The sequence below is a fragment of the Ornithorhynchus anatinus genome, chromosome 12, assembly GCF_004115215.2.
Source record: "Ornithorhynchus anatinus isolate Pmale09 chromosome 12, mOrnAna1.pri.v4, whole genome shotgun sequence".
Taxonomy (NCBI): domain Eukaryota; kingdom Metazoa; phylum Chordata; class Mammalia; order Monotremata; family Ornithorhynchidae; genus Ornithorhynchus; species Ornithorhynchus anatinus.
In genome coordinates, this window is record NC_041739.1 from 52,115,771 (window position 1) to 52,128,935 (window position 13,165).

At 41.2% G+C, this 13,165-nt stretch overlaps 1 protein-coding gene across 2 annotated transcripts in view; it reads left to right on the forward strand.

Annotated features, from left to right (window-relative positions):
* Positions 1-13,165, forward strand: part of MYOZ2 (myozenin 2) — a 42,281-nt gene that overhangs the window by 20,177 nt on the left and 8,939 nt on the right. For both annotated transcript variants that reach the window (XM_007672950.4, XM_007672956.3), the window contains exons 3-4: positions 107-276; positions 11,480-11,609. In XM_007672950.4, the coding sequence (XP_007671140.2) occupies positions 107-276; positions 11,480-11,609 (300 nt within the window). The remainder of the gene's footprint in view (positions 1-106; positions 277-11,479; positions 11,610-13,165) is intronic.

A 13,165-nucleotide genomic window follows, 5' to 3' on the forward strand; every position in this document is an offset into this window, starting at 1 on the left:
GCCCGTGCTCTTTTCACTAGGCCACAATGCAATTAGCTCAGTAGCAAACTGTACCCTACATTTTGGAGTACAGGTAGATGTGATGTCATCTGTTCTGTGTTTACAGATGTAGATGGCCATTTTTTGGGCAAAAAGGTCAGCACACCGAGAGACATCATGCCTGAAGAACTATCACTCCTCTCAAATCGTGGCTCCAGGCTATTTAAGATGCGTCAAAGGAGATCAGACAAGTATACGTTTGAAAATTTCCAGTACGAAGCTAAAGCACAAATGAACGTGAGTACAGTAATCTGGCCCGTGGGCTTTTCTCAGCAGGTGTCACACTACTTCGAAGATACTTCTAGGTCAGCTTTCATTCTTTGGAAGTTCCAGAATCAGGAACTCTGGAAGTTTTGGAGAGGTTTATAGCTCATGCACTTAGAAGGAAGGTCACTGTGAGATAATAGGATGTGGAACGTGACTGTACTTTCTCGTTTCCTGCTTCTGCCCTTCTGTTTCTCCCTGCCTGTTCCACAGTCTTCTCCCACGTCGGTTGCCAAATTTCCCGATCGGGTTTCCCTCTCTATTTATGGCAATATTCTGAGTTTACTGTCTGAACCTTTGCCAACTTGTTGCTGTAAACTTACTTTTCTCTCTTGTTTGCCCCTCTTTAGGAGAATAAAGGCAGTTGGAATCCAGGGCATTTTCTTTTTTTGGTCCATACTATCTTTCAGCTGCTGGCTGCTCAGAGAGCTTTTTCAAATGAGTCTTTGGTCTCAGTCTCCTTTTCCAGGAAACAGTTAGTTCACCCAGAGCACAAGGTTACACTTGATTAGTCTTGAGCACTATTGGGAAATTAGGGATCATTCTTCTGACACTCGTCTGTCTGAAGAGATTGTGATGTAATTTTGGAAGATATGATTTTGTGCACATATGCGGCATCAATCAAGGTTTATACTACTACTAATAATAATGTTGGTATTTGTTAAGTGCTTACGATGTGCAGAGCACTGTTCTAAGCGCTGGGTTAGATACAGGGTAATCAGGTTGTCCCATGTGAAGCTCACAGGCTTCATCTCCATTTTACAGATGAGGTAACTGAGGCACAGAGAAGTTAAGTGACTTGCCCACAATCACACAACTGACAAGTAGCAGAGCTGGGATACGCACCCATGACCTCTGACTCCCAAGCCCATGCTCTTTCCACTGAGCCACGCTGCTTCTCTAATGTGACTTTTCCTTAACACTCTGTACTTTAAGAATGCAACCCTGTTTTATAAGAAAACTAAATGTATTTGAGACATTTCCCGAAACCTTAAAGTTATCAGGCTAGACAGTCTTACCAGACCTCTAACCCAGTGACATAACAAATACCCTAATTTCCATATTCAGAGCTCAGGGCATGAGTATTAGGAGCCCAAGTATCTCCTACTGTACACCAAACAATTAACTGTATTTATTGAGAACCTACTGTGTGAAGAACACAAAGTGCTTGGAAGAATAGAATAGAATTAGTAGACATGATCCCTGCCCTGCAGGAATTTACAATCTAGTGGAGCAAATATTAAAAAAAAAACACATAATAGGAAGCAATATAGTATCAAGGCATGTACATAAGTGTTATGGCAGAGTAGAGGGGAGTGTTTTGGGCAGTGAGTACCCAAGTGCTTAGGTAAAGCAGAATGCTGAAGTGGCAGTTGAGAGAGGGAGAATATAGAGTGGGGTGATGTATGGTTAATCAGGGAAGACGTCCTGAAGGAGATGGGATTTCAGAAAGACTTTGAAGATGGGGAGAGCGGTGGTCTACCAGGTGTGAAAAGGAAGGTTGACCAGGCAGAATATGAATAAGACACTGATAGGGGAAAGGCAAGAATGAGGCAGAGCAAGTAGATTGGTTTGAGAGTAATGCAGCATTCAAGCTAAAGTATAGTGAGAAAAGAGTGAGAAGCAGTGGCCTAGTGGAAAGAATTTGGGTCTGGAAGTCAAGGAATCTGGGTTTTAATCCCTGCTCCATCACTTGTCTGCTGTGTAACAAGTCTCCACAGTTACCTCAGTTACCTGATCTGTAAAATGGGGATTAAGACCGTGAGTCCCATGTGGGACAGGGATTGTGTTCAACCCAATTACCTTCTATCTACTGAGTGCTTAGTACAGTGGCTGGAATATAGTAAACACTGAACAAATACCACAATTCTTCTTATCATTATTATTACTATAAAGGATAAGTAGTGTGGAAAGATAGAAATGAATCAATGGTTCTGAGTGCTTACTATGTGCAAAGAGCTCCACTAAGAGCTTGGGAGAGTACAATATAACTGAGTGGGAAGATACATTCCCTGCCCAAAATGAGTGAGACGATTGCCTTCCTTCAAGCCAAGTGTTAGGAGTTTTCTGTTTGATTTGGAGAGGGGAAAATTAAAAATTGGAGGTTTCTAAGGAGGCTGGAAAAGAGTTTAAAATGACATATTCAAAAAATGATTCCGGTAGCAGGGTAAAGCTTGACCTGCAGAGGGGTGAGACTGGAGGAAAGGAGCTCAGCAAGGAGGTTGGTAGAGTAGTCAGTTTGAGATATGACAATTCCCTGGACCAGTGTGGTGGCAGTTGGGAGGGAGAGGAAAGGGCAGATGTTGGACCCTGGGTTCTTACCTCCTCTTTTCCCCACAGTCATGACACTGAGGCACAGTGGCCCGCTCAGTTCAAACTCTGATCCAGGGACCCGAGTCATTAGTCCACCACTGGCAGGTGCAGAGATACCCGCTGAGAGGTCAAATAATTCAGTCAAGCAACATACTTGCATGTGATTTCACCGGTGGCCTTGTGTCTTATTGATGAACACATACTTCAGGAAATCTAAATCCATGCCTGACTTGCTGTACTTCTGTAGAGGCCCAAGGAAAGCCGTCATTAAGCTGGTTGGGTCAACCAAGGACTTCTAGTGTGTGATTTCAATATCTGACCATCTGAAGCGAGAATTAGATGGCAGAGTCAGATAGGCTGTTTGGAGCCCCATCGCTAGCTGCCCAGGGGCACTATGGGAAGACAAGTAAGCTCATTATGCCTGAGTGATCAAGTCTGAGAAATACAGGTAATCATATTTACCATCTATCTCACACTAGAAAGATCCCACTTATGAAAAGCTTTCAAGTCCTCGAAATGAAGGTCCCGGGTTGAATCTTTCACCTTAAAAACTCAAATGACCTTCGTGTAATGTTTTCCATGCCAGTTTTCAGAGCACGCTGGCATATGTCATATATGCCAATGTACGACTTTTCAACATTTCTCTCTCTAAACTGAAAAGGAAATTTTTGTCATCTATTTCAATTCAACTTTCTGTGATGAGATGAGGGACGGTAATCGGTATGGTTAGTTTTGAAAAAGGGATTCTTATTTACGGAAGAGGGAGATTGTCCTGAGTTTAAGAGTATTTGCTGATTCTTTAGGCAGTTGTGCCCATGAAGCCTGAAACAGAGCCTATTTGGATAATTCAGAAGAATAAAAAGAATACTCTTTAATTCACCTGAATAACTCATTAAAATAAATGTGACTCCACAAATGCTGAAATTTATAACCAGGGAAGGAGTTAGCTGTGGAGAGACTGGATCCCTATAAAAGATCATATTTTTGAAACTGGAAATTTCTAGCTGTTCAGAACATGGCCCTAATTTAGAAAGAGCAGGGAAATGACTTCAGCAGCCAAAATGTTCAAAGAAATCTTAAGCTAGACCTTCCTGAGGAAAGTGTAGCCAAGGGTACTTTATTATTTGGCCAAAATAGACTTTCCCTGCTCCATCAGTTGTTTACAATGGTGCACTATAAAATGGACATCTAGAGACAGGGAGCAGAGAGCTGGTTGCTTTAGTGTGGTTATCTTGCCACCCAAATGGTTCCTTCATGTACACCCATCCTAGAATCTGGAATGTCACCAGGATCTGACAACTGCTGCCCTCTCGAGCAAGCTGGGAAATTTTTCAGTATACCTGAACCCGCAGGGAGGAGAACTTCCAGGGAATGAGACTTCAGTGGCTTTTATTCCCCAATATAAGATTACTGCAGTCTCTCTATCTCCCTCTTCTCGGTTCTCCTGCTTGACCTACTTCTGTCTCTCCTTGATCTTTTCATTCTCTCCTCTTCATGTCTCCTTCCTTCTCTCTCCCTGTGCCTCCCCTTCTCACTGTCCTCTCACTCTTCTTACACTGCTCACACATCTATTTGTCCTTCTCTTTCTATCATGTTTGCCTGTTCTTTTCTTCCTTGCTCTTTCTCTGCCCGCTGTTCTCTCCCCACCAAAGCTTGATCCCTCCTCTCCTCACCTACTAGGTGCTATGGTTCCATCCCTACCAGGTCATATTGGATTCTGCCACTTCCAGGCCTTGGAGACCATGCCCCCTCTAGCTCACATCAGCTTCTATGCCCTCCACCCAGCCAGAAACTCTGTCAGTTTGAAAGCGAAGGCCCTGGGGTTAGTCTTCCTTCCCACCAGCAAACAAATAACCAAACTTCTGCTGGGATAGTCCAACCCTGACATTACTAGGCATAACCTCTGACCAAATAGATCACAGGGCCTTCTGTGTTGGACTGGCAGTAGTCTCTACTGGTAAGCTTTAGTGAAACAGCAGCCGAAAAGACCAGCTTTGGCCCCCCTGCTCCAACAGTCAGGACTTGAGTCCTGCAGCAGGTTAATAGTTTTAAAATCCAAAGTGAGGAGTTCTTTCTCCCCCTCCTTCCTGGGCAATTCCTTCCACTGCCAATCCTATCCCAAGCATTTTTCTTCTAACCCTACAAAGGTATAACTGTAAAAATAGAGGTCAAAAACATATTTTCAATTAAAGGGGTTTCTTAGGGTTAATGAATGACTACCAGTTTCAGTGGGTTAAACCCACTCGTGATTTAACCCATGGAACCTAGTCATGGCTACAAAGTCGGTCAGTCATCCTGCAACAGCTAACTACTTATGAGAGATGATTTTTTACTTGAAGCTATGGATAAATATGAGATTTCATTACCCCATAATGATGGCCAGCATCCTCTCCCAGAATATGCCTGCTGCTAATACAGGAGCCTAAAATAATCCTTAAATCATCTGACTGAGCCTGATTATCTAATCAGACTATCTTTCAGCCACAACAGAAAAAAGGAAACTGGTAGACGTATAGGAGTAATATAAGGTGATGAGATGAATGTCTTTGAAGAGTCATAAGTAGCCTAGACTTCTGAAATAAATGAATAATGCTAGTAATGGACAGCCTGTGAACTATCTGGCCAGGTAGTTTTGCCTGATAATGTCAGGGTTGAAAGGAATTCTATTATTACACCTTTAAAGGGACATAAATTGGGCAGGACAGAGTGTCTGTGGAAACCTAAATGTATTTATGTTATCAGCACTAAACTCATTCAGCTTGGATGTCTCTCTAGCCATATCTTAATGATATAATAAAAGGTCTAGCTGCTCCACAAAGTATGGGCTTCAATTAATTAGACTCTCAAGGTCAAAAAAAGAGACCAAATAAAAGTCAACTAAAGGAAATATTTGAAAATGACTCAAAAGAATCAATGAAAATTTAGCCCTTCTTTGACTATAGGCAAAAATTACTTGTGCTTTATGGATAATTTCATGGATGAGACCACACAGCATTTTATAAACTGTCATGTCTCATTAATCTCCATAATATCTCCAGGGACTCTGCTGATAAGCCCTGCGCTCTCTGTTTTAAACAGGAGGGAACTGAGACTCAGAAAGCTTCAGTGATTGCCTTAAACCATACATCCCATGAGCTGGAAAGTCAGGGACCAAACCCAGAGGTTTGAATACAACCTAGTACCAAGCACCATGGCATCCTTCTTTCAGGCCTTACTTCCAAAAATACCCTGCCTATTCCAATCTTTAAAGAATCAGGGTGTCCATATTACTTAGAGTGCTGCCACACAGTAAATAAGATATTTGGAGAGGCACTAGCCAAATCGGATGAGGAGAAAGCCTTTCAGAAGTCAGTCAGTCAGTCAGTGAGATAAAACCAACTGTGCCCCTATGGACAATAGAGCACAGTATTAGTTTATGTGGATCTCTGGTCCAGGAGACAGAGAACTGGTCTGGGAATCAGACAATTACCCTTCCCATATTCAAAACCTTTTTGAAGGCATATCTCCTCCAAGGGGCCTTCCCTAAGTCCTCATTTCCTCTTCTCTTATGCCCTTGTGCATCGCCCTGATTTTCTTCCTTTATTGACCGCCCCCCACACACACACACACACACTCAGCCCCTCAGTACTTGGGTACATTTCCGTAATTTATTTATATTCATGTCTGTCTCCCTCTCTGGAATGTAAGCTCAGTCCTCTAGTCTCAAGCCTGAGGCTTATTCACTGGTCCTGACCCGAGACTCCATCACCACTGCAACAAATTCTAATTAAAGAATCCTGATTCTTCAAGACTTCTATTTGACCTGCACCCTCAGACAATCAACCTTCAACAATAACTGTTGGTTTATTTCTTTAGCGTTTAGATTTTTAATAGAGCTCTCTAATTGATTCACATGGTGATATGGTTTGGAAGATCAATATTATCCAGCTGGTGATTTTTGTCTCTTGTGGTCCAAAATAAGACATCTTGTTGAAGTCATGAAATATAACGTCCATTACTACACATACTAGATGTTATTACGATATATAATTACTGAATATTCAACATGTGCAAGACAAGACAAAGAGAAGCAGCGTGGCCTAGTAGATAAAGTATGGGTGAGGGAATCAGAAGGACCTGGGTCCTAATCCCACCTCTGCCACTTGTCTTCTGTGTGACCTAGGACAAGTCACTTAACTTCTCCTTACCTCCGTTATCTCATCTGTAAAATGGGAATTAAGATTGTGAGCACCATGTAGGACAGGGATTGTGACAACCTGATTAGCTTATATCTACCCCAGTGCTTAGTACAGTGCCTGGCACAGATTAAGCACTTAAGAAATACCATAAACATAAAAAATAAAATAAACAGTTTACAGGTCTGGAAAGCCCTCCCTTTTCAAATCTGACAGTTGCTCTCCCTCAAGTCAAAGCCTTATTTGAAGGCACATCTCCTCCTAGATGCCCTCTCTGACTTAGGTCCCCCTTTCCACCTCTCCCACTCCCTTCTGCATCGCCCTGACTTGCTCCTTTGGTTCTTCCCCGCTCCCAGCCCCACAGCATTTAAGTACATATCTGTAATTCATTTATTTAACGTCTGTCTTCCCCCCTCTAGACTGTTAGCTCATTGTGGACAGGGAATGTGTCTGTTTATTGTTGTATTGTACTCTCCCAAATGCTTAGTACAGTGCTCCACATATAGTAAGTCTTTGATAAACATGATTGAATAACTGAATGAATGAATTAGACCTGGTCCCTGATCTTCAGTCAGTTCACAATCTCAAAGCTAAGTGAGAGGGACTTGAAAGTGGATAAATAAATGATAAAAATGGTAAAGCAACATAAGACAACAAGGACAAGATTGAAATATTAAGAACAGAAGCTCCTCGGGTCTTGGTAGGCCAGCTTCTTTGTTTTTTGTTTTTTTAACAGCATTTGTTGAGCACTTACTATATGCCAGTCCCTGTGTGCAGTCCTCTAGACTGTGATCTCGTTGTGATGAGGGAATGTGTCTGTTTGCTGTTGTATTGTACTCTCCCAAGCACTTGGTACAGACCTTTGCACACAGTAAGTGCTCAATAAATATGAACTGAATGAACTGTACTAAGTGCTCGGCTAGATACCAGTTAATCAGGTTGGACACCGTCTGTGTCCTGCATGGGGTTAACACTCTTAAACTCCATTTTACAGATGAAGGAACTCAGGCAAGGAGAAGTGATGTGACTTGCCCAAAGGCACACAGCCTACAAGTGGAAAGACTGGAATTAGAACCCAACTTGTTTTGGCTTCTAGGCCCTTGCGTTAGCCACTAGGCCAAGCTGTTTTCAGCATGGATATGCTTCTTTTCCCAAAATACATTTTAAACAAGGAAATAAACAAAGCCAAATGACAAAACTTACACTTGGTTACAAGATTGGGTTTTTGTGAAGCCATTCCAAAGTTCCAAGAATAGTGCTGTGGCAAATAATCTTTTTTTAAAGAACTTAGTAAAATTCCAGTAAAATTAGATTCTCCTTTTCATTTTTTTCTATTTTACCTTTCTGCAGGGAATCTTATTGGAAATAAGGCTATAATTTTGGTTGTTTGCTTTAACTCAAATATATCACCACGTTTCCTTTTACTAGGCTTTGGTTCTATATTTAAACAACAACAATCAAGGCACTGGGCGTTTTCTGAAGATTAATGACTAACTAAAAGAGCTCAATGCCTCAGTCCGTCATTACTCCCCAGAAATGGTCTATGCCGAAGTCATTATTACTATTTTGAAACAAGAATGTAGGCAGCTGGATTTTACTTTAAGTGATGCAGATTCAACTGGCATACAAAAATTTCAAAAGAAAGAATTCCCCGTACATTGGCCAATGAGACTGTCTGAGTCATCTCTCACCAGTTTGCTTGGCCTATAATTAAAGTGGACGGGGAATGTATTTCCTGAATGAGAATGACTGGCTGTTGGAGTTTTAGGGTGAGAGGTGAAGTGGAGAGTCCTACACCAGCCAGCTATTAAGTTCTATGAAACACTGGACCTTGAGGTCATATAATTGCTGCATGACTAACTGCGGAAATAAAATATGGAAAAAGGTCAAATAAAATTATATTTTTTGTGTTCAGTTTGAGGCTCTTTTGGAGAAAGCAGTATTTTTCTTTCCAAATACACAGAAGACTTGCATTTTAACGATCGAATGTTTGTCAGGACCGACCCTAAAGACTGCTGTCTGTGTGTATTTGTTGAATATCCCAGACAAATGTTGTCTCCTCACTAAGTGGCATTCCCTGTACGTTCCTGGAACAGCCGACAATAAACAAACAATTCAGTTTGAATTTTCATTCGGCAATGTTCACTATTTTTAGATTTTACATTTCCTTGGGTGGCTCCAGGTTGAAATATCATTTTTAAACTTTTATAATTAAGAAATATCTGGAGCAAAGGGCCTGCTTTTATCCTAAGTGATTTTATAGCTTTCTCATCTAAAATGAGAACAGGGAACTTTATTATATCGGTAATGTGATGCACTGATACGTCTCTCTGCAGTTATAGCTATCCATTGCAGGATATCTACTCCAGGATTTGCCAGAGGGCAGATTGTCGTTTTATGAAAAACTGGCAGGCAAGCGTTTACTCTGGATTAAGAGAGCTGAAGAGGAAGGGAGGGGAAGGAAGTAGTTGCACTAGTGAAGAGTAGAGCTCCATATTTCTGGGGTACAAACACTTATGAGACCAAGTTGAAGGGTGACAGTAGCCTGCACACTTTCTCTGAGCCCTAAGTGGTTCAATAATAAATATGATAATGATGACAATATGAAGAACAACAATATTAATTAAATTCTTACTCTGTGCAGATACGATCTGATCCAATTCCCACAGGAGACTAACAATGTATGAAGAAGGGAGAACAGGGCTTTTTATCCCCACTTTACATGTGAGGGAACTGAGGGACAGAAAAGTCAAGTAACATTCCTAAGGTGACACAGCAAGCCTGTTGTATTGAAGGGACTAGAATCCAGATCTCCTAACTTCTAAGATGCCTTTTCCACTAGACCCCACTTCCTCCCACTATTTTCATATGATGAAAGGGCTTTATTTCAACACCTCCCCCTTCCCTGTCTCTCATCTTTCTTTCATCAGCTCTCCAAGTCTTTTGTCCTGCATAATCTTGGCAGTACTGATCTCTCTCTCTCTCTCTCTCTCTCTCTCTCTCTCTCTCCCTCCCTGTCTCTCTTTCACACACAAACACACACAGAAACTCATCCACAGATTCTCAGACAGACTCAAAGACTCTACAAGCAGAAACCCACATTCACAAACTCTCCGAGACTGGGCAACTTTGGTTCGTGGCAGAAAAAGGGACACTTACCCTTCTCAGTAACAGATTTCCAAGGATCTAGCATAGTGCTAGACACTCTGTGGAGGCTAAATATATGTGTGTGCTCTAAATGATTGAGAATAACAAGATTTTTGAATTTTCTTAAATAATCTTAGACCAATTACTGTTCCAATGTGGACTTTTAAAAGTTATACCACCTATCTTCAAAGCTCTCCTAATAGAAACCTCATCCAGGAAAACTTCCCTGATTAATTCCCAAACACTCAAGTCATATCATTCCAACAGCCGTCATTAGCACTTACTCATTTATGCCTATCGTCAGCAACTACATATATATAATATTTCAATTGTATATTCACTTACTCATATGATACACATAATTCTGTGCTTTCCCTGGGGTTTCAGCTAGAATGTTGTTAAGGATTTAGGGGGTCTTTGTTTGATAATGAGAACCTGTTTGGATACAGCACACTATGCAGTCAGAAGAAAACTGCGAATATTACAAACAAATCAATGGCATCTATTCATTCATTCAATCATATTTACTGAGCATTTACTGTGCAAAGCACTGTACTAAGCTCTTGAGAGAGTACATTATAACAATGAAAAGACACATTTCCTGCCCACAACGAGCTTTCACTGAGTGCTTATTGTGTGCAGAGTGCTGTACTAAGCACTTGGGAGAATACAAGAGAGTGGTAGACAGGTGCCTTGCCCACAAGGAGTCTAGAGCTACAATGTAAGTTTTCTTTAATGCAGGGTTCAGCAAGAATGCAACCCTCAATTTACTGGAGAACTGAGTGAATTCCATTCTGGTATATTTGCTCTGATACCTATTTTATCATTCTCCTGCCACCATCATTTGTAAATAATTCCTGTCTGCCCCCTTTAGATTGAAAAATCTCTGAGGGCACGGAATGTGTGTTTTCCTTCCACTGAAATCTCCCAAGCCCTTAGCACAAGTGCTCTGCACTAAGTAAAAACCAATGAATAAATGAAATATCAGCTCTATAACAGGATAGATGACCATCGAGACATGGTAAGTCAGATTCCAGTTGGCATATCAGGAAAGATTTAACATAACATCTGTGCCGATTTCACATTTACTCTACTAAATGCTGAAGTAATGTCACTAGTCAGCACCCACCAGCAAAACCAAGACCATGTTCGGTTCTGTAAAAGGGATTTCGGTTCTGTAGAAGCAGCGTGGCTCAGTGGAAAGAGCACGGGCTTTGGAGTCAGGGCTCATGAGTTCGAATCCCAGCTCTGCCACTTGTTGGCTGTGTGACTGTGGGCAAGTCACTTAACTTCTCTGTGCCTCAGTTCCCTCATCTGTAAAATGGGGATTAAGACTGTGAGCCCCACGTGGGACAACCTGATTCCTCTATGTCTACCCCAGCGCTTAGAACAGTGCTCGGCACATAGTAAGCGCTTAACAAATACCAACATTTATTTATTTTTTTATTCTGTAAAAGGGATTCACCGAATGTCGCATCACCTAAAGGAGCGGTGAATGATGGTGATGGATTTTCAGTGAGTTTGCTTTTGTTCCAATGCAGCACAGTGGGGCCCTGCTGAACGGGAAGTTGGAAAGTAGCAACTTGGAAGCTGGATCTCAGCATGCCCCTCTGACACCTCCTAATTCGCCTGACCCACGGAACCCTGCAAACCCAGACAGCATTGCGCCAGGTAAAATGAAAAAAATACTTGAGAATGGAACCACAGAGCTACTTAGACCGATACCCTAGTCTAATCCACCGACGCAGCCTCTCTCATCTGAGATGTTAGGCCGAGAAACAAAGATTCCTGCCTGGAACCGGGCCCAGGAGTTGCATATAAAGCATCTGATATTCATCGTGATGTTTCCTATATTTTTTCATTGTTAGTCTGTTCTTTCTAATTTTCTATACTTTTAAAACTCAGTTTCCCCTCTCCTCAAAAAATCTCCCAAAGTTATGACTAAAACAGCAAGAATAGATCATGGGAGTTGGAAGGATAAAACCTTAAAAATTAAAACTCCTCAGAGTTAGACTTTGCAAAATGAAGTCGCCTAAAACTAGTATCTAGGTCTATTCAGGAAGTTGACTGAGGGCATTCCAATATGCATATTTACTTAATCAATCAATTGATGGTATTTATTAAGCACTTTACAATGTGCATAGCACTATGTTAAATGCTTGGGAGAGCACAATCCAATATAAACACATTCCCTGCTCATAAGTGGGTGCCTGCACAGAATTGAGCTGATGCTTAAGAGTCATACTTTTAATTTAAATTTTACATTCACATCTGTGTGTTTATGTTTATAAGCAGTTAAAATGATATAGCAAAAATTGATTTACTAATGATATGCATTCTTTATGAGAATACTATCCTCAGTATTTGTATAATTTTAAATTCTCTCTTTAAAAGCTAAAGGAACATATATGCGAAAAATTCTGATGCTTTTTACTTCCTTCCAATGACAGAGATATTCTTGCAGTATCTAAGAGAGGAAATGTACTGGAGTGTCCAGGATTATTTGCTGTGAGAGGACAGTTGTGGAAAATTCAGTCTTTAATAGGGTTTGGCCCATTTTACATTGAGTATTCTGACAAATTTGGGAAATAGCAAATGCCATGGAACAGAGACAACTTTTTGAAAGGCATTCTTGAATGATGATGATGATGATGATGGTATTTGTTAAGCACTTACTATATGCGAAGCCTCAAACTTGACACCTGGACTTCAATTCCTTTGGAATCATTTTACCAACTTTTCTTTTCTGGTTTGTTTGTTTGTTTGGTAAGGAGAGGGAAAGTGTAGGGGAATTTGTCCAGTTGCAATTTACTAACTTTGTCCCTGAATGGACCATCGCAGTGTTCAAGCTGTTAATATTGTTTTTGCATCCAAATGTCCTCCTTAGTACCATCAAAGATCAAAGCTGTTTATAACAACAATAATAATAATAAGGGTATTTGTTAAGCACTTACTATATGTCAAGCACTGTATTAGATGCTGGGGTAAATACAAGGTCATCAGGTCCCGCATAGGGCTCACAGTCTAAATAGAAGGGAGAACAGGTACTAAACCCCCATTATGCAGATGAGGGAACTGAGGCATGGAGGAGGTAAGTGACTTGCCCCCCAACTTCAGAGACAAGAGGCAAATTCAGGATAAGAACGAAGGTCCTCTGACTCTCAGGCTCATGCTTTTCCCATTAGGCCATGCTGTTCTATATGGTTCCCAATTTTTGATGCCCAGGC